General features: G+C 40.3%; 1 protein-coding gene across 1 annotated transcript; it reads right to left on the bottom strand.

Annotated features, from left to right (window-relative positions):
• Positions 1-1,201: 1,201 nt before the first annotated feature.
• On the bottom strand, positions 1,202-10,823 carry xepsin.S (epidermis specific serine protease S homeolog). Its single transcript, XM_041579135.1, has 6 exons — positions 10,381-10,823; positions 9,855-9,881; positions 9,006-9,168; positions 6,498-6,766; positions 4,932-5,101; positions 1,202-3,622 (listed from the first exon to the last, which is right to left on the bottom strand). The coding sequence occupies exons 1-6, from the start codon at positions 10,424-10,426 to the stop codon at positions 3,221-3,223; spliced, it is 1,077 nt and encodes a 358-aa protein (XP_041435069.1). The 5' UTR covers positions 10,427-10,823; the 3' UTR covers positions 1,202-3,220.
• Positions 10,824-13,125: the final 2,302 nt, after the last annotated feature.

Here is a 13,125-nt window from a genome sequence, read left to right as displayed (position 1 = left end):
CCCCATGGCAACACAGCAGCTTGTTTATATAAACTATAGTAGTACTTATCTGTTATCTACTGTGTATCCTGTGCTTGAATGGCTGCCCCCATGGCTACACAGCAGCTTGTTTATATAAACTATAGTAGTACTTATCTGTTATCTACTGCATATCCTGTGCTTGAATGGCTGCCCTCATGGCTACACAGCAGCTTGTTTATATAAACTATAGTAGTACTTATCTGTTATCTACTGTGTATCCTGTGCTTGAATGGCTGCCCCCATGGCTACACAGCAGCTTGTTTATATAAACTATAGTAGTACTTATCTGTTATCTACTGCATATCCTGTGCTTGAATGGCTGCCCTCATGGCTACACAGCAGCTTGTTTATATAAACTATAGTAGTACTTATCTGTTATCTACTGTGTATCCTGTGCTTGAATGGCTGCCCCCATGGCTACACAGCAGCTTGTTTATATAAACTATAGTAGTACTTATCTGTTATCTACTGTGTATCCTGTGCTTGAATGGCTGCCCCCATGGCTACACAGCAGCTTGTTTATATAAACTATAGTAGTGTTTCTGAAGCAAACACACCAGTTGTACCAGTGCAGGGAAACAGTATATTATATTGTCATTCCTTTAAAACTTAAATTTTTCGGTATTACTGTTCCCTTAAAACAATGTGACTGATCTGTCATTTAAAGGGCATATTGTCCCAGAAACGTAGGCCTATATCTGCCAAAGCAAACGGCATATTGTATTGCTGAGGGGTGTTGGACATGTTCTGTGTGTCAGAGACAAATACACGAGGTTCTCTGCTCAATTCCCCTTGTCCGTCTGTCACAGAGTCACTGTTCTTCTTCAATGCTGCATTTTATTTCTTTGGCCAGTCGAGGGAATATTAGGAAGGTCCTTGGCTCTATAGTACCTTTCTCTTGCCAGCAGGGCAGAACATGTGTGAGTTCTTTTTGTCTATTAAGGCTGCATTTCCTTTTTCTGGCCAGTAGAGGGAACTTTAGCTACTTCCTGTGTTGCTTTTGCTCTCTTAAAGGAACAATAGCACAATCATTTTTCATTAACAATTCCCATTCTAAACCCATTTATTTGTAGGTATATCATTCTGAAATGACACTATTTGTATTTTTTTAAGCATTATCTTATGTGTCCTACAGATGCATCTACACACCAATATTACAGCTAAAAAAGACACTTGTTGGTTCAGGAATGACATTTTATATTGTAGAGTGAATTATTTGCAGTGTAAACAGTGTCATTTAGAAATAAAAATTACATCGTAAAAATCATGACAGAATCTTCAAACAATTTAAATCTCGGAATCTCATACAGGTAACTGTCCACTTTACATGAGAAGTGACACATTTTACAGCCATGGTGAAATTACAAATTAACAAACTATATAACAAAATGGAAGTATTAATATTTTATTTATAATGTTCGTTATAATCCAGAAAAGGAGGAACATATATATATATATATATATATATATATATATATATATATATATATATATATATATATATATATATATATACACATTTTTGGTCTGTATGTGCCTATACAAGGTGCCTGTGTATAGTCCAATAGTTATTAATTCGCCAGGCACGAATTTGCTGTGAACCTTCGCGTTTCGCCGCAGGCAACTAAATTCACCGACGTCAAAACATTTTGGACGCTCGGCGGAAAGTTGCTTGCGTCAAAACCGTTGTATGTCAACATTAATCGGACACTCATTGACTTTAACGCCGGCGTCAAAATTGACGCAAGTGTCAGGATTGACGCGGCTGTCAAAATTCACGTTTCGAGACAAATTCGTCCATCACTAGTTATTTGGGCTAAAAATGTTGCAAGTCAAGGGTTGCAGGGTTGGTGTATGCAATAAAAGTATTGGGCTTCTGTATCCAGAATGCTCGGGACCTGGGGTTTTCTGGATGACCGATCTTTCTATAATTTGGATCTTCATACCTTAAGTCTATTAAAACATCATTTAAACATTAAGTAACCCCAATAGGCTTGTTTTGCATTTAATAAGGACCTCAGTTGGGATGAAGTACAAGGTACTGTTTTATTATGATAGATGATATGGAAGATGGCCTTCCCGTAATTTGGAGCTTTATGGATAACAGGTTTACAGTAGCGATGAGCCATCTGCAAATTGTTTCAGGAAACTGCGACAAAAATCTGCCGCCAAAAATTTCTCCGCAAAAAAAAAAAATTGTCGTTGAGACAAAAAAGTCACCGTAAGAAAAAACATCCATTGCCTTTAATGCATTTGGATTTGCGAAAAAATTGCATTTCGACAAAAAAGTTGCTAAGATAAAAAAAATCGCTACAAGAAATACGTCCATTGACTTTGGAGTGAGAAAAAAATTGTTGCACAAGAAAAAGAAATTGCTGGCCAAATTTTTCAATGTTTTGGAATTTTTTTGCAAATTTCAGCGAAGTCAAAAAGAGAAAGAGAGGAGAGAGTCTGCCCTGAGATTCTTTTGCTTAGGAATAAAATTAGAAACCTTTCTCACATCTTTCCTAAGCAGAAGAACATCAGAGCAGCCTCTTTCTTTCTCCTGACAACTTCCTTGACTACTTGGTGGTCAGACTGGTGGGAAACTGACCAGCAGGTGGTGCTGTTGTAACAAAATTCATTCATATTAACAGTACATGTATCCCTTAATATCTTGGAATTAAAAGAAAATAAATAATGAATGTAAATGACAAAAGTGCTTAGAATAGCCTCATCGTCAATTCTACATTCACTTATTATAAAGGTTTACGATGGCACAAAATTGCCGTGATAATTCAAATTAAATACATTTTTCAAAATTTTTCAAATTAAAGGTGCCCTTTGACTTTAATGTGTGTCAGGATTGTCGCCGGCGTCGCAATTGTCACCAGCGTCAGAAGCGAAGCGGGAGAAATTCGCCCCTCACTAAGTTGTGAGGCAACTACGGGCGGCATTTTGGAGAGATTAGTCGCCCACAGTAGCGAAGACTTATCACAGGCGACTAAATCTCCCCGTGTGCCAGCACCTTAATAACAAGAGCCGGTGAAAGCCATCAGAGATGAACGTTTCTCCTACATAAACAGCCATGAATCAGGAATTATAATGAGCGATTAAAAATGTGTTAGTGCCCAGGTCTAGGAACCCCACACCAAACAGCCAGGTGATACTTATTAAACTGGTGATCTACGGACCTTGTTGAGGCACATTTTAGAATTATTTACGCAAAGAATCTAATAGATAAATAAATGAAGAAGTTTAGCGCTACGGTGAACAGGGAGCAGGAATGGATTTGGGCCTCGTTATCTATGGTCTTAGTTTCATTTACCCCCAACACAGTGGAGATGGTAGAGGGGCTGAGGCTAAAAGCAATGCTGTTGCTCATGGTCATGGATTCAGTTTCAGACATTGTTGTACTGGCAACACCGCTTGATCCAACGCTTGGTCCTCCTTCGCTGAACATAAGTAAAGGCACATTGGTTTTCAGCCAGTCCTGGTAAAACTGGACTTTGGTATAGACACCAGGTCTATCTGGTTCTGCACAGCCGAAACCCCAGCTCACAATACCGAGCTGAAGCCAGACATTGTTGACATTGAATACAAGAGGTCCACCTGAGTCTCCCTATAAAGACACAAACATGTTTGAATCCATTTTTAGCAAATAGAAAATAAAATAACCACAAGTTCCATTCAGGTTTTGCCAACTGATTTCAGGATGGACATGCTGAGCATCATAATATAATGCTTATTGGTTTGAGATAGATATCCCAGGACAAAGTGTATTTAAAGGAGACATGTAGGATAAATGAAAAAAAAAAAATAATTGTGTAGGCAGTTATAAGTAATATAAGGTGTTGCTTTTACATGGTGCTAAACATTAATATTATCTTTAAAAATAGCCCCTTTATTGGAGCTCCCTATAGATGTTCTCTGGTCCCTGTTTCAAATGAGGGGTGGGCGTGTCCCTGCCAGAAGCACAGTAGGAGGGGAACAGCCAATCACAGCCCTGCAGTCAGACAAGCACAGACAGGCTTCAGTTCCCTATCAGGTCCTGCTAGCTGCTGATTGGTTCCTGTCCTACAGTGCAGTGAGCTGAGTGCACAGCCTGGGAATTCAGGGAGCAGGAAGTGGAAGAGAAGGGAGGGATTATTAGGGTTTTTGCAGGAATATTCAATAAATCAGCCTGAAACACTACTTTTTTAAGCAAAATTCTTCTATATCTAAATGAGTATAATGCACTGGTACAGTCTTATTTTTAACACAAAGGGGCCGATTCACAAAGGGTCGAATATCGAGGGTTAATTAACCCTCGATATTCGACTGGGAATTAAAATCCATCGACTTCGAATATCGAAGTCGAAGGATTTTAGCGCAAATAGTGCGATCGAACGATCGAAGGATTATTCCTTCGATCGAACGATAAAATCCTTCGAATCGAACGATTCGAAGGATTTTAATCCAACGATCGAAGGAATATCCTTCGATCAAAAAAATTTAGGAAAGCCTATGGGGACCTTCCCCATAGGCTAACATTGACTTCGGTAGCTTTTAGATGGTGAACTAGGGCGTTGAAGTTTTTTCTTAAAGAGACAGTACTTCGACTATCGAATGGTCGACTAGTCGAACGATTTTTAGTTGGAATAGTTTGATTCGTAGTCGTATTAGAAGGTCGTAGTAGCCCATTTGATGGTCGAAGTAGCCCAAAAAACACTTCGAAATCTTCGAAGTTTTTTTACTTCGAATCCTTCACTCGAAGTTAGTGAATCGGCCCCAAAATGTTTCCTTTAAAAGCTGAATGGATATGGGGTTGTTTTACTTCTGTGGCAGTAAATATATACAGAATGCTCTTCCAACTCAATAAATTGAGGGGAGGGGGTGAAGGAGGAATTGAAGAATGAAAAGGAAAGAAGGAGCCTGTAGTGCTACTGTACCTGGCAGGCATCGACCTGTCCCTCCTTGTAACCAGCACACACCATGTCCTTCTGAATGAAGTCAACCCCAGTGCTGTAGCCCAAGCTGGATTTGTACATTGTCTCACAGCTTGACCGGTCTATGATACCGACTTCGGCCTTCTGAAGGGTTTTGGGGCTGCTTAAAGGGGCTGCCATGAAAGTAAAACAAAAAAAAAATTAAATAGGATAATTAAAGGGGTTGTTCACCTTTGAGTTATCTTTTAGTGTGATGTAGAAAGTGATGTTTTCAGACAATTTGCAACTGGTTTTTATTTTTTATAATTCGTGGTTTTTGAGTTATTTAGCTTTTTATTCAACAGCTCTCCAGTTTTAAAGGAACAGTAACACCAAAAAAAATAAAAGAATCCTAAAGTAATGAAAATATAATGTACTGTTTTGCTGCACTGGCACAACTGGTGTGTAAACTTCAGAAAAACAACTATAGTTTATATAAACAATGCCATCGGGGCAGCCATTCAAGCACAGGATACACAGTAGATAACAGATAAGTACTACTATAGTTTATATAAAGAAGCTGCTCTGTAGCCATCGGGGCAGCCATTCAAGCACAGGATACACAGTAGATAACAGATAAGTACTACTATAGTTTATATAAACAAGCTGCTGTGTAGCCATGGGGGCAGCCATTCAAGCACAGGATACACAGTAGATAACAGATAAGTACTACTATAGTTTATATAAACAAGCTGCTGTGTAGCCATGGGGGCAGCCATTCAAGCACAGGATACACAGTAGATAACAGATAAGTACTACTATAGTTTATGTAAACAAGCTGCTGTGTAGCCATGGGGGCAGCCATTTAAGCACAGGATACACAGTAGATAACAGATAAGTACTACTATAGTTTATATAAACAAGCTGCTGTGTAGTCATGGGGGCAGCCATTCAAGCACAGGATACACAGTAGATAACAAATAAGTACTACTATAGTTTATATAAACAAACTGCTGTGTAGCCATGGGGCAGCCATTCAAGCACAGGATACACAGTAGATAACAGATAAGTACTACTATAGTTTATATAAACAAGCTGCTGTGTAGCCATGGGGGCAGCCATTCAAGCACAGGATACACAGTAGATAACAAATAAGTACTACTATAGTTTATATAAACAAGCTGCTGTGTAGCCATGGGGGCAGCCATTCAAGCACAGGATACACAGTAGATAACAAATAAGTACTACTATAGTTTATATAAACAAGCTGCTGTGTAGCCATGGGGGCAGCCATTCAAAGCTGAAAAGGAGAAAAAGCTACAAGATACACAGATAAGCTCTGTAGTGTACAATGGGATTCTTCAGTGCTTATCTGTTATCTACTGTGTATCCTGTGCGACTGTGTAAATAACATATAATTGTATCTACTGTGCTTAGTATAGCTCATCAATTTTATATTCACTTATTTTAAAGGTTTACTTATTCTTTAAGCACTATTCTCTTAATGCACTAGTATAGTTGGCCCGATAATAATTTGCTTTCATTCATGCATTTATCATCCATCCCACACATCCTTAAAAACCAACTTACCTCCCGCTTGAATATTTCCCCATCCAGTCACCCAGCACATAGACCCCGCTGCAAACTGAACATTGTGGGAAGGAAGACAGACAGGCAAGATGTAAGGGGTGAACGTGACGGGTTTCTCCAGTTCAATTAGAGCAATGTCCCCGCTGGATCCCTCGTATTGGAAATCTGGGTGCTTTATTATCCTTTTCACTCCTCTGGTTACTGTAGAATTGCCCAGGGCAGACAGCTGATGAGCCCCAAGATAGACATTATAGTATGAGGCCTCCAACCTACAGACAAACCAATGAGCCAGATGAAAGGGGTTTCTTGTGACCAATAACAGAATGATATCAATTGGTAGATGCAGTTAGAGAACAGCCTTTTCCAGTGAGGACAAATGAAGTTGTCTCTGTGAGATAGAGTCCCACTGGAGCAGAGTTAACAAATTACATATAAGTAAATGAATAAACAGAGCAGACCTCATTTGGTTGATGAGGATATTGTAACTAAATATATAATATGAGAAGGGGTGAAGAGCAGGAGATAGGTTAAATACATAGCATTGTACAGCAGAGAACATTAGGTTATTATTGTGAAATACTCTTCACCCTATTGCAGAGTTGAGTCCAAAGTGATAAGACAGCTGGGTGCAAAGCAGTGTGGGTATACAAGTAGGTGAGTATGGGGTAGGACATTTGAGACAATGTGGTGCATAATAATAATCTGGGGGTAGGACACAGTGATTAAGTAAGGTACAAGCTATCAGAATAGTAAAAGAGCAGTAAGCACATGAGTAGAATTCAGAGGAGATGTGTAGGACATAGGAATCAGAGCTGTGATGAACTAAATGCAGGGAATAAAATGTGTAGTACACAGAATGGTAAGTAGAGTGTATAGCAGTAATGAATGTGCTACAGAGAAAATAATGAGTAGGATGCAGAGCAGGAATTGAGTAGGGTCCAGAGCAGTTATTGAGTAGAGTGCAGAGCAGATATTAAGTAGGGTACAGAGCAGTTATTGAGTAGGGTGCAGAGCAAGTATTGAGTAGGGTGCAAAGCAAGCAGGTATTGAGTAGGGTGCAGAGCAGGTATTGAGTAGGGTGTAGATCAGGTATTGAATACATTACAGAGCAGGTATTGAGTAGGATGCAGAGCAGTTATTGAGTAGGGTGCAGAGCAGATATTGAGTAGGGTACAGAGTAGGTATTGAGTAGGATGCAGAGCTGTTATTGAGTAGGGTGCAGAGCAGATATTGAGTAGGGTGCAGAGCAGATATTGAGTAGGGTACAGAGTATGTATTGAGTAGCATGCAGAGCAGTTATTGAGTACGGTGCAGAGCAGATATTGAGTAGGGTGCAGAGCAGGTATTGAGTAGGGTGCAGAGTAGGTATTGAGTAGGGTGCAGAGCAGATATTGAGTAGGGTGCAGAGCAGATATTAAGTAGGGTACAGAGTAGGTATTGAGTAGGATGCAGAGCAGGTATGGAGTAGGATGCAGAGCAGGAATTGAGTAGGGTCCAGAGCAGTTATTGAGTAGGGCGAAGAGTTAGTATTGAGTAGGATTCAGAGCAGTTATTGAGTAGGATGCAGAGCAAGCATTGAGTAAGGTGCAGAGCAGGTATTGAGTAGGGTGTAGATCATGTATTGAATACAGTAAAGAGCAGGTATTGAGTCGGATGCAGAGCAGTTATTGAGTAGGGTGCAGAGCAGGTATTGAGTAGGGCATAGATCAAGCATTGAATACAGTACAGAGCAGCTATTGAGTAGGATGCAGAGCAGTTATTGAGTAGGGTGCAGAGAAGATATTGAGTAGGGTACAGAGTAGGTATTGAGTAGGATGCAGAGCAGTTATTCAGTAGGGTGCAGAGCAGATATTGAGTAGGGTACAGAGTAGGTATTGAGAAGGATGTAGAGCAGTTATTGAGTAAGGTGCAGAGCAGGTATTGAGTTGGGTGCAGAGCAGGTATTGAGTAGGGTGCAGAGTAGGTACTGAGTAGGGTGCAGAGCAGATATTGAGTAGGGTGCAGAGCAGATATTAAGTAGGGTACAGAGTAGATATTGAGTAGGATGCAGAGCAGGTATGGAGTAGGATGCAGAGCAGGAATTGAGTAGGGTCCAGAGCAGTTATTGAGTAGGGTGCAGAGTTAGTATTGAGTAGGATGCAGAGCAGTTATTGAGTAGGGGGCAGAGCAAGTTTAATCCACTGCTCTTCAACTCTGCTTTTCTACATTCTGCTCATTCTCTGATCTGCATCCTCCTCAATACCTACTCTGTACCCTACTCAATATCTGCTCTGCACCCTACTCAATATTTGCGCTGCACCCTACTCAATACCTACTCTGTACCTACTCTGTACCCTACTCAATAACTGCTCTGCATCCTACTCAATACCTACTCTGTACTGTATTCAATGCCTGGTCTACGCCCTACTCAATACCTGCTCTGCACCCTACTCAATACTTGCTCTGCCCCCTACTCAATAACTGCTCTGGATTAAGCTGACTTTGAGTGGATAGAGAATGACTACTTACGAATCAAAGCAGTGAGCGGCAGTCAACACCCAACTGTCTGCAATAAGGGATCCCCCGCAGAGAAAATCATTTTTGTAGGTCAGGCTTATCTGCCATGGCCATTCTCCCTTCTTACTATCCATCCCCCCAACAATGCGATCTGATACCACTGGTACACCACAGGCTGCGGAGACAGAGAGGAAGGGTAAGAGGACCCATCAAGGCACAGCAATATTTACTAACTTGTAGGGATACAAGAGAACAGTCCATCAGAACAAGTGAAAGTTTATGTTCCCAAATAAAGTCAGCTAGTTCTTACAATGGTAGGAGTGGTAATGGTACCTTTAAGTTCTAAACAGCTCTCTGTGATGTCAGAAGCAGCCATTTATAATGTGACAATTTACTGGAAGTTATAGAAAAATTCTAATAATAATACTGTAGCTCCTGTGCTAGATAGTAACTGTACCACTCTTATGGCAAACAGATATTCTTGCCTTTTCCTTGGGAACATCTAAGATCAAACACCCAACTAAACAACCCTTGGCTACACTTCATATACTTCTTGGAGTCACAAGCTGTTCATAGACCCCCAGCTAATGTAAACTCACATAAGAACTTTGTACTCATCACCTGGACATGGAGGCAGATGCCTGAAGTCTTGTATTAAATTCATCTAATACCATCTCTACCTATGAGTCCTACATTCATATGTAAGGCATTGAGGTTAAGATACAAGAGGTTGTAGACATCAATCAATACTTTCCTAGGCTTAGTAGCATAACAGAGGCATCTCAAGATTAAATGGCTGCTAGTATCTACAGTGTATGTTTTTAGGATTTTATCTTATCAAATAAAATAGTTTCATCTTACCTGATGTCGTCTTTGCAACTATTGAAACTGTATGAGGAGAAAGGGTAGAGGTAGACAGTGTAATTAAATACATAATGCCATTATCTGCATCCTAACGTAAAGGCTACTCACTGCAAATGAAAGATGCAACTAAAGAAACATTTACTCATCTCAAAACTATTAAAAAATGCTTTGAGAAAGTGTGAAGTTCGTGCTAAGCAAAATCACCTCTCCATACAGGCAGAGATGTCTCTATTTTGCACAGCCCATTTGATTCTAGAACCCTATATTATTTAAAACATCCAGCTTAACCATTCATCTTCACCATGCCCCTCAACCAGAGTATAGGATGCACAACATATTCAAAACATACAAAAACACAAGCAAAGTTCTATTAGACACCAAGGATACAATTGGATACCGTTTCTCTAAGGAATAGAAAATGTGTTGGTAGACATGGAATATCTCCATATTTCCTTGACCAAAGATGGGCTGCCAAGAGCCACACAGAATACTAAATAAATTAGTATAGGCAGTCAGTTTCTACCTTGGTTGTGGATGAAGATCAGTAAAAAGCTGAGGTATCTTAGCATTTTGCCTCCTTGTCATTGGATTTCTTCTCAGAAATTGAAGGTTCCTTTCTGCTGCACATCCTTCAAGGCAAGACTTATATAGAGCAGCAGAGCTGTCCAACCGGTTCCTGTTCTTCACTACTTGATCTAGACTTGATGTAAATCCCCAGGATACACTCTACTTTACCAATGTTCTGCAGGGCACAGCAAGATGATCAGCCGGAATCAAAGCAACGCCTGACGTGGTATAATCTGTAAATCAATTAGATATGCTTCCAGTTTCTAATGAAGGTTGTTACTTAGCTAAGCAGGTTCATAAAGCCAGTCTTAGAATCTAAGGAAACTTTCTATTAGTGCTGCACTGAATCCAGGATTCGGTTCGGAATTCGACCAGGATGCGGCATTTTTCAGCAGGATTCAGCCGAATCCTTCTGCCTGGCCAAATCGAATCCAAATCCTAATTTGCAAATGGAAATTAAGGCAGGGAGGGAAATCGTATGACTTTTTAATCACAAAACAAGGAAGTAAAATATGTTTTCTCCTTCCCACACCTAATTTGCTTATGCAAATTAGGATTCAGATTCAGTTCGGTATTCGGTTGAATCTTACGTGAAGGATTGAGGAGTTCGGCCGAATCCAAAATAGTTGATTCGGTGCATCCCTACTTTCTATGTAACCTGTAGAGCAGGGGTCCCCAACCTTTTTTATCTGTGAGTCACATTCACATGTAAAAAGAGTTAGGGAGTAACACAAGCATGAAAAAAACCCTGGGGATGCGAAATAAGGGCTGTGACTGGCTATTTGGTAGCCCCTATGTGGACTGGTAGCATACAGGGGCCTTTGTTTGGCAGAACACATGGTCTTATGCAGCCACAACTTGCCTCCAAGCCTGAAATTAAAAAATAAGCATCTGCTTTAAGGCCACTAGGATCAACATCCAAGGGGTTGGTGAGCAACATGATGCTCATGAGCCACTGTTTGGGGATCACTGCTATAGAGTCTAAAGGCTGTCTTCAGTTGTGGCAGTGTTGGGCACTTCCTAAAGATTGGCAATGTGTCTATATTGCTTCTTTTGATGGATGCAGAGCAGATGCAGCTACTGATGAGGAGAAATCCAGGAGCTAAGCCACATTGGACCTGATAGTAGCTCTAGGCTTCCCATAATGGGCTCCCTTTTAATGTCCCCAGTGAATCAGAGTTAAATGCTGTTTTAATATGTGCACTGGAAGTGGTGAAACACACACTCAGGGCCATTTTAATTAATGAGCAAAAGGAGCATTTGCCCAGAGCCCACAGCACATATTTTATGGTGTATAACAATTTGTTACAGAAGCATCCAGCAGCGATGGTCAGCTCCTCATTTTAATCGATTGGATGAGTTCTAAAAAGCTGGAGTCAGGGGATGTATAGAGCTGTTGGGCAATTGATTTGGCACAACTGGAATTATGGGGAGCTCAAGGCAGTTGAAGTCATAAATGGCACAGCATTTATTTAAGTTTATTTAAGGTTTTACGGTAATATTTACATCTAAGTCTAGGGGTGCAGGGGCTGCAACCATACTGGGCTTTAGGGACCTATACTATAAACTATTCTAACTTCATTGGGAGATGGTTGGTTGGATAGAGAGAGTGATATTGAGAAACTGGCAATGATGGCCATGGAAATTAGGGGTGACAAAGAAGGATATCTGCATTGGGGCCCCTGAACCTCTAGTTACAGTATATCCCATACACACATTGCACAAAGGTTTTTGTTGGAGCTGCAGAGCAGGTGATGCTAGTTCATTTAGTAACGAGTGCTTTGAGTTAATTCATTAGTCTTGGACGTTAGGTTGGAGCTGCAGAGCAGGTGATGCATTATGTTCAAGAGGAGAATGGACTTTCCAGCTCTACTAACCCTTTGGTCAATTATTGGGACATTAGGGGGCCCATTCACTAAGCTCGAGTGAAGGAATAGAGGAAAATAGAGGAAAAATACTTTGAATTTCGAATGTTTTTTTTGGCTACTTCGACCTTCGACTATTTGGCTCGACTATTCGATAGTCGAAGTACTGTGTCTTTAAAAAAAAAACTTCGACCCCCTACTTCGCCACCTAAAACCTACCGAGGCCAATGTTAGCCTATGGGGAAGGTCCCCATAGGCTTTACAAGGTTTTTTTGATTGAAGGAATTTCGTTCGATAGATGGATTAAAATCCTTCGAATCGTTTGATTCGAAGGATTTAATCGTTCGATCAAACGATTATTCCTTCGATGGTTCGATTGAACGAATTTCGCTAAATGCTTCGACTTCGATATTCGAAGTCATTTCAGTTCGGCAGTCGAATATCGAGGGTTAATTAACCCTCGATATTCGACCCTAGGTAAATGTGCCCCTAGATGTTTCCTTGTGTATATTCTAAAGTGCTTGTGTTGACTCACCTTGCCAAAAGCTTCACGTCTAAGCGTAATAATCCCCTGTTGAGGTCATTTCATCATAGAAAGTTGTTTATAAGTGAAGACATAACAATGACTGTGTGATAATTCCGAAGCCTTGATTTCCATCCTGCCTGGGGGCTTTGTTATTCTATATAAAATGGTGAAGGAATTTTCCCAGCTTGTCTGGAACGATTTTAATATCTACAAATCTTTTTGTCACACACTGTTCTGTTGACAAAGAAATGACTTCAATTGTTACAGTTTAATAACTCAACCCAAGTCTAATGAATTAACTCAAAGCACT

Source organism: Xenopus laevis, chromosome 9_10S (genome assembly GCF_017654675.1).
Source record: "Xenopus laevis strain J_2021 chromosome 9_10S, Xenopus_laevis_v10.1, whole genome shotgun sequence".
Taxonomy (NCBI): Eukaryota; Metazoa; Chordata; class Amphibia; order Anura; family Pipidae; genus Xenopus; species Xenopus laevis.
The sequence above is the reverse complement of the archived record's forward strand: the minus strand, read 5'-3'. Positions and strand labels throughout refer to the sequence as shown.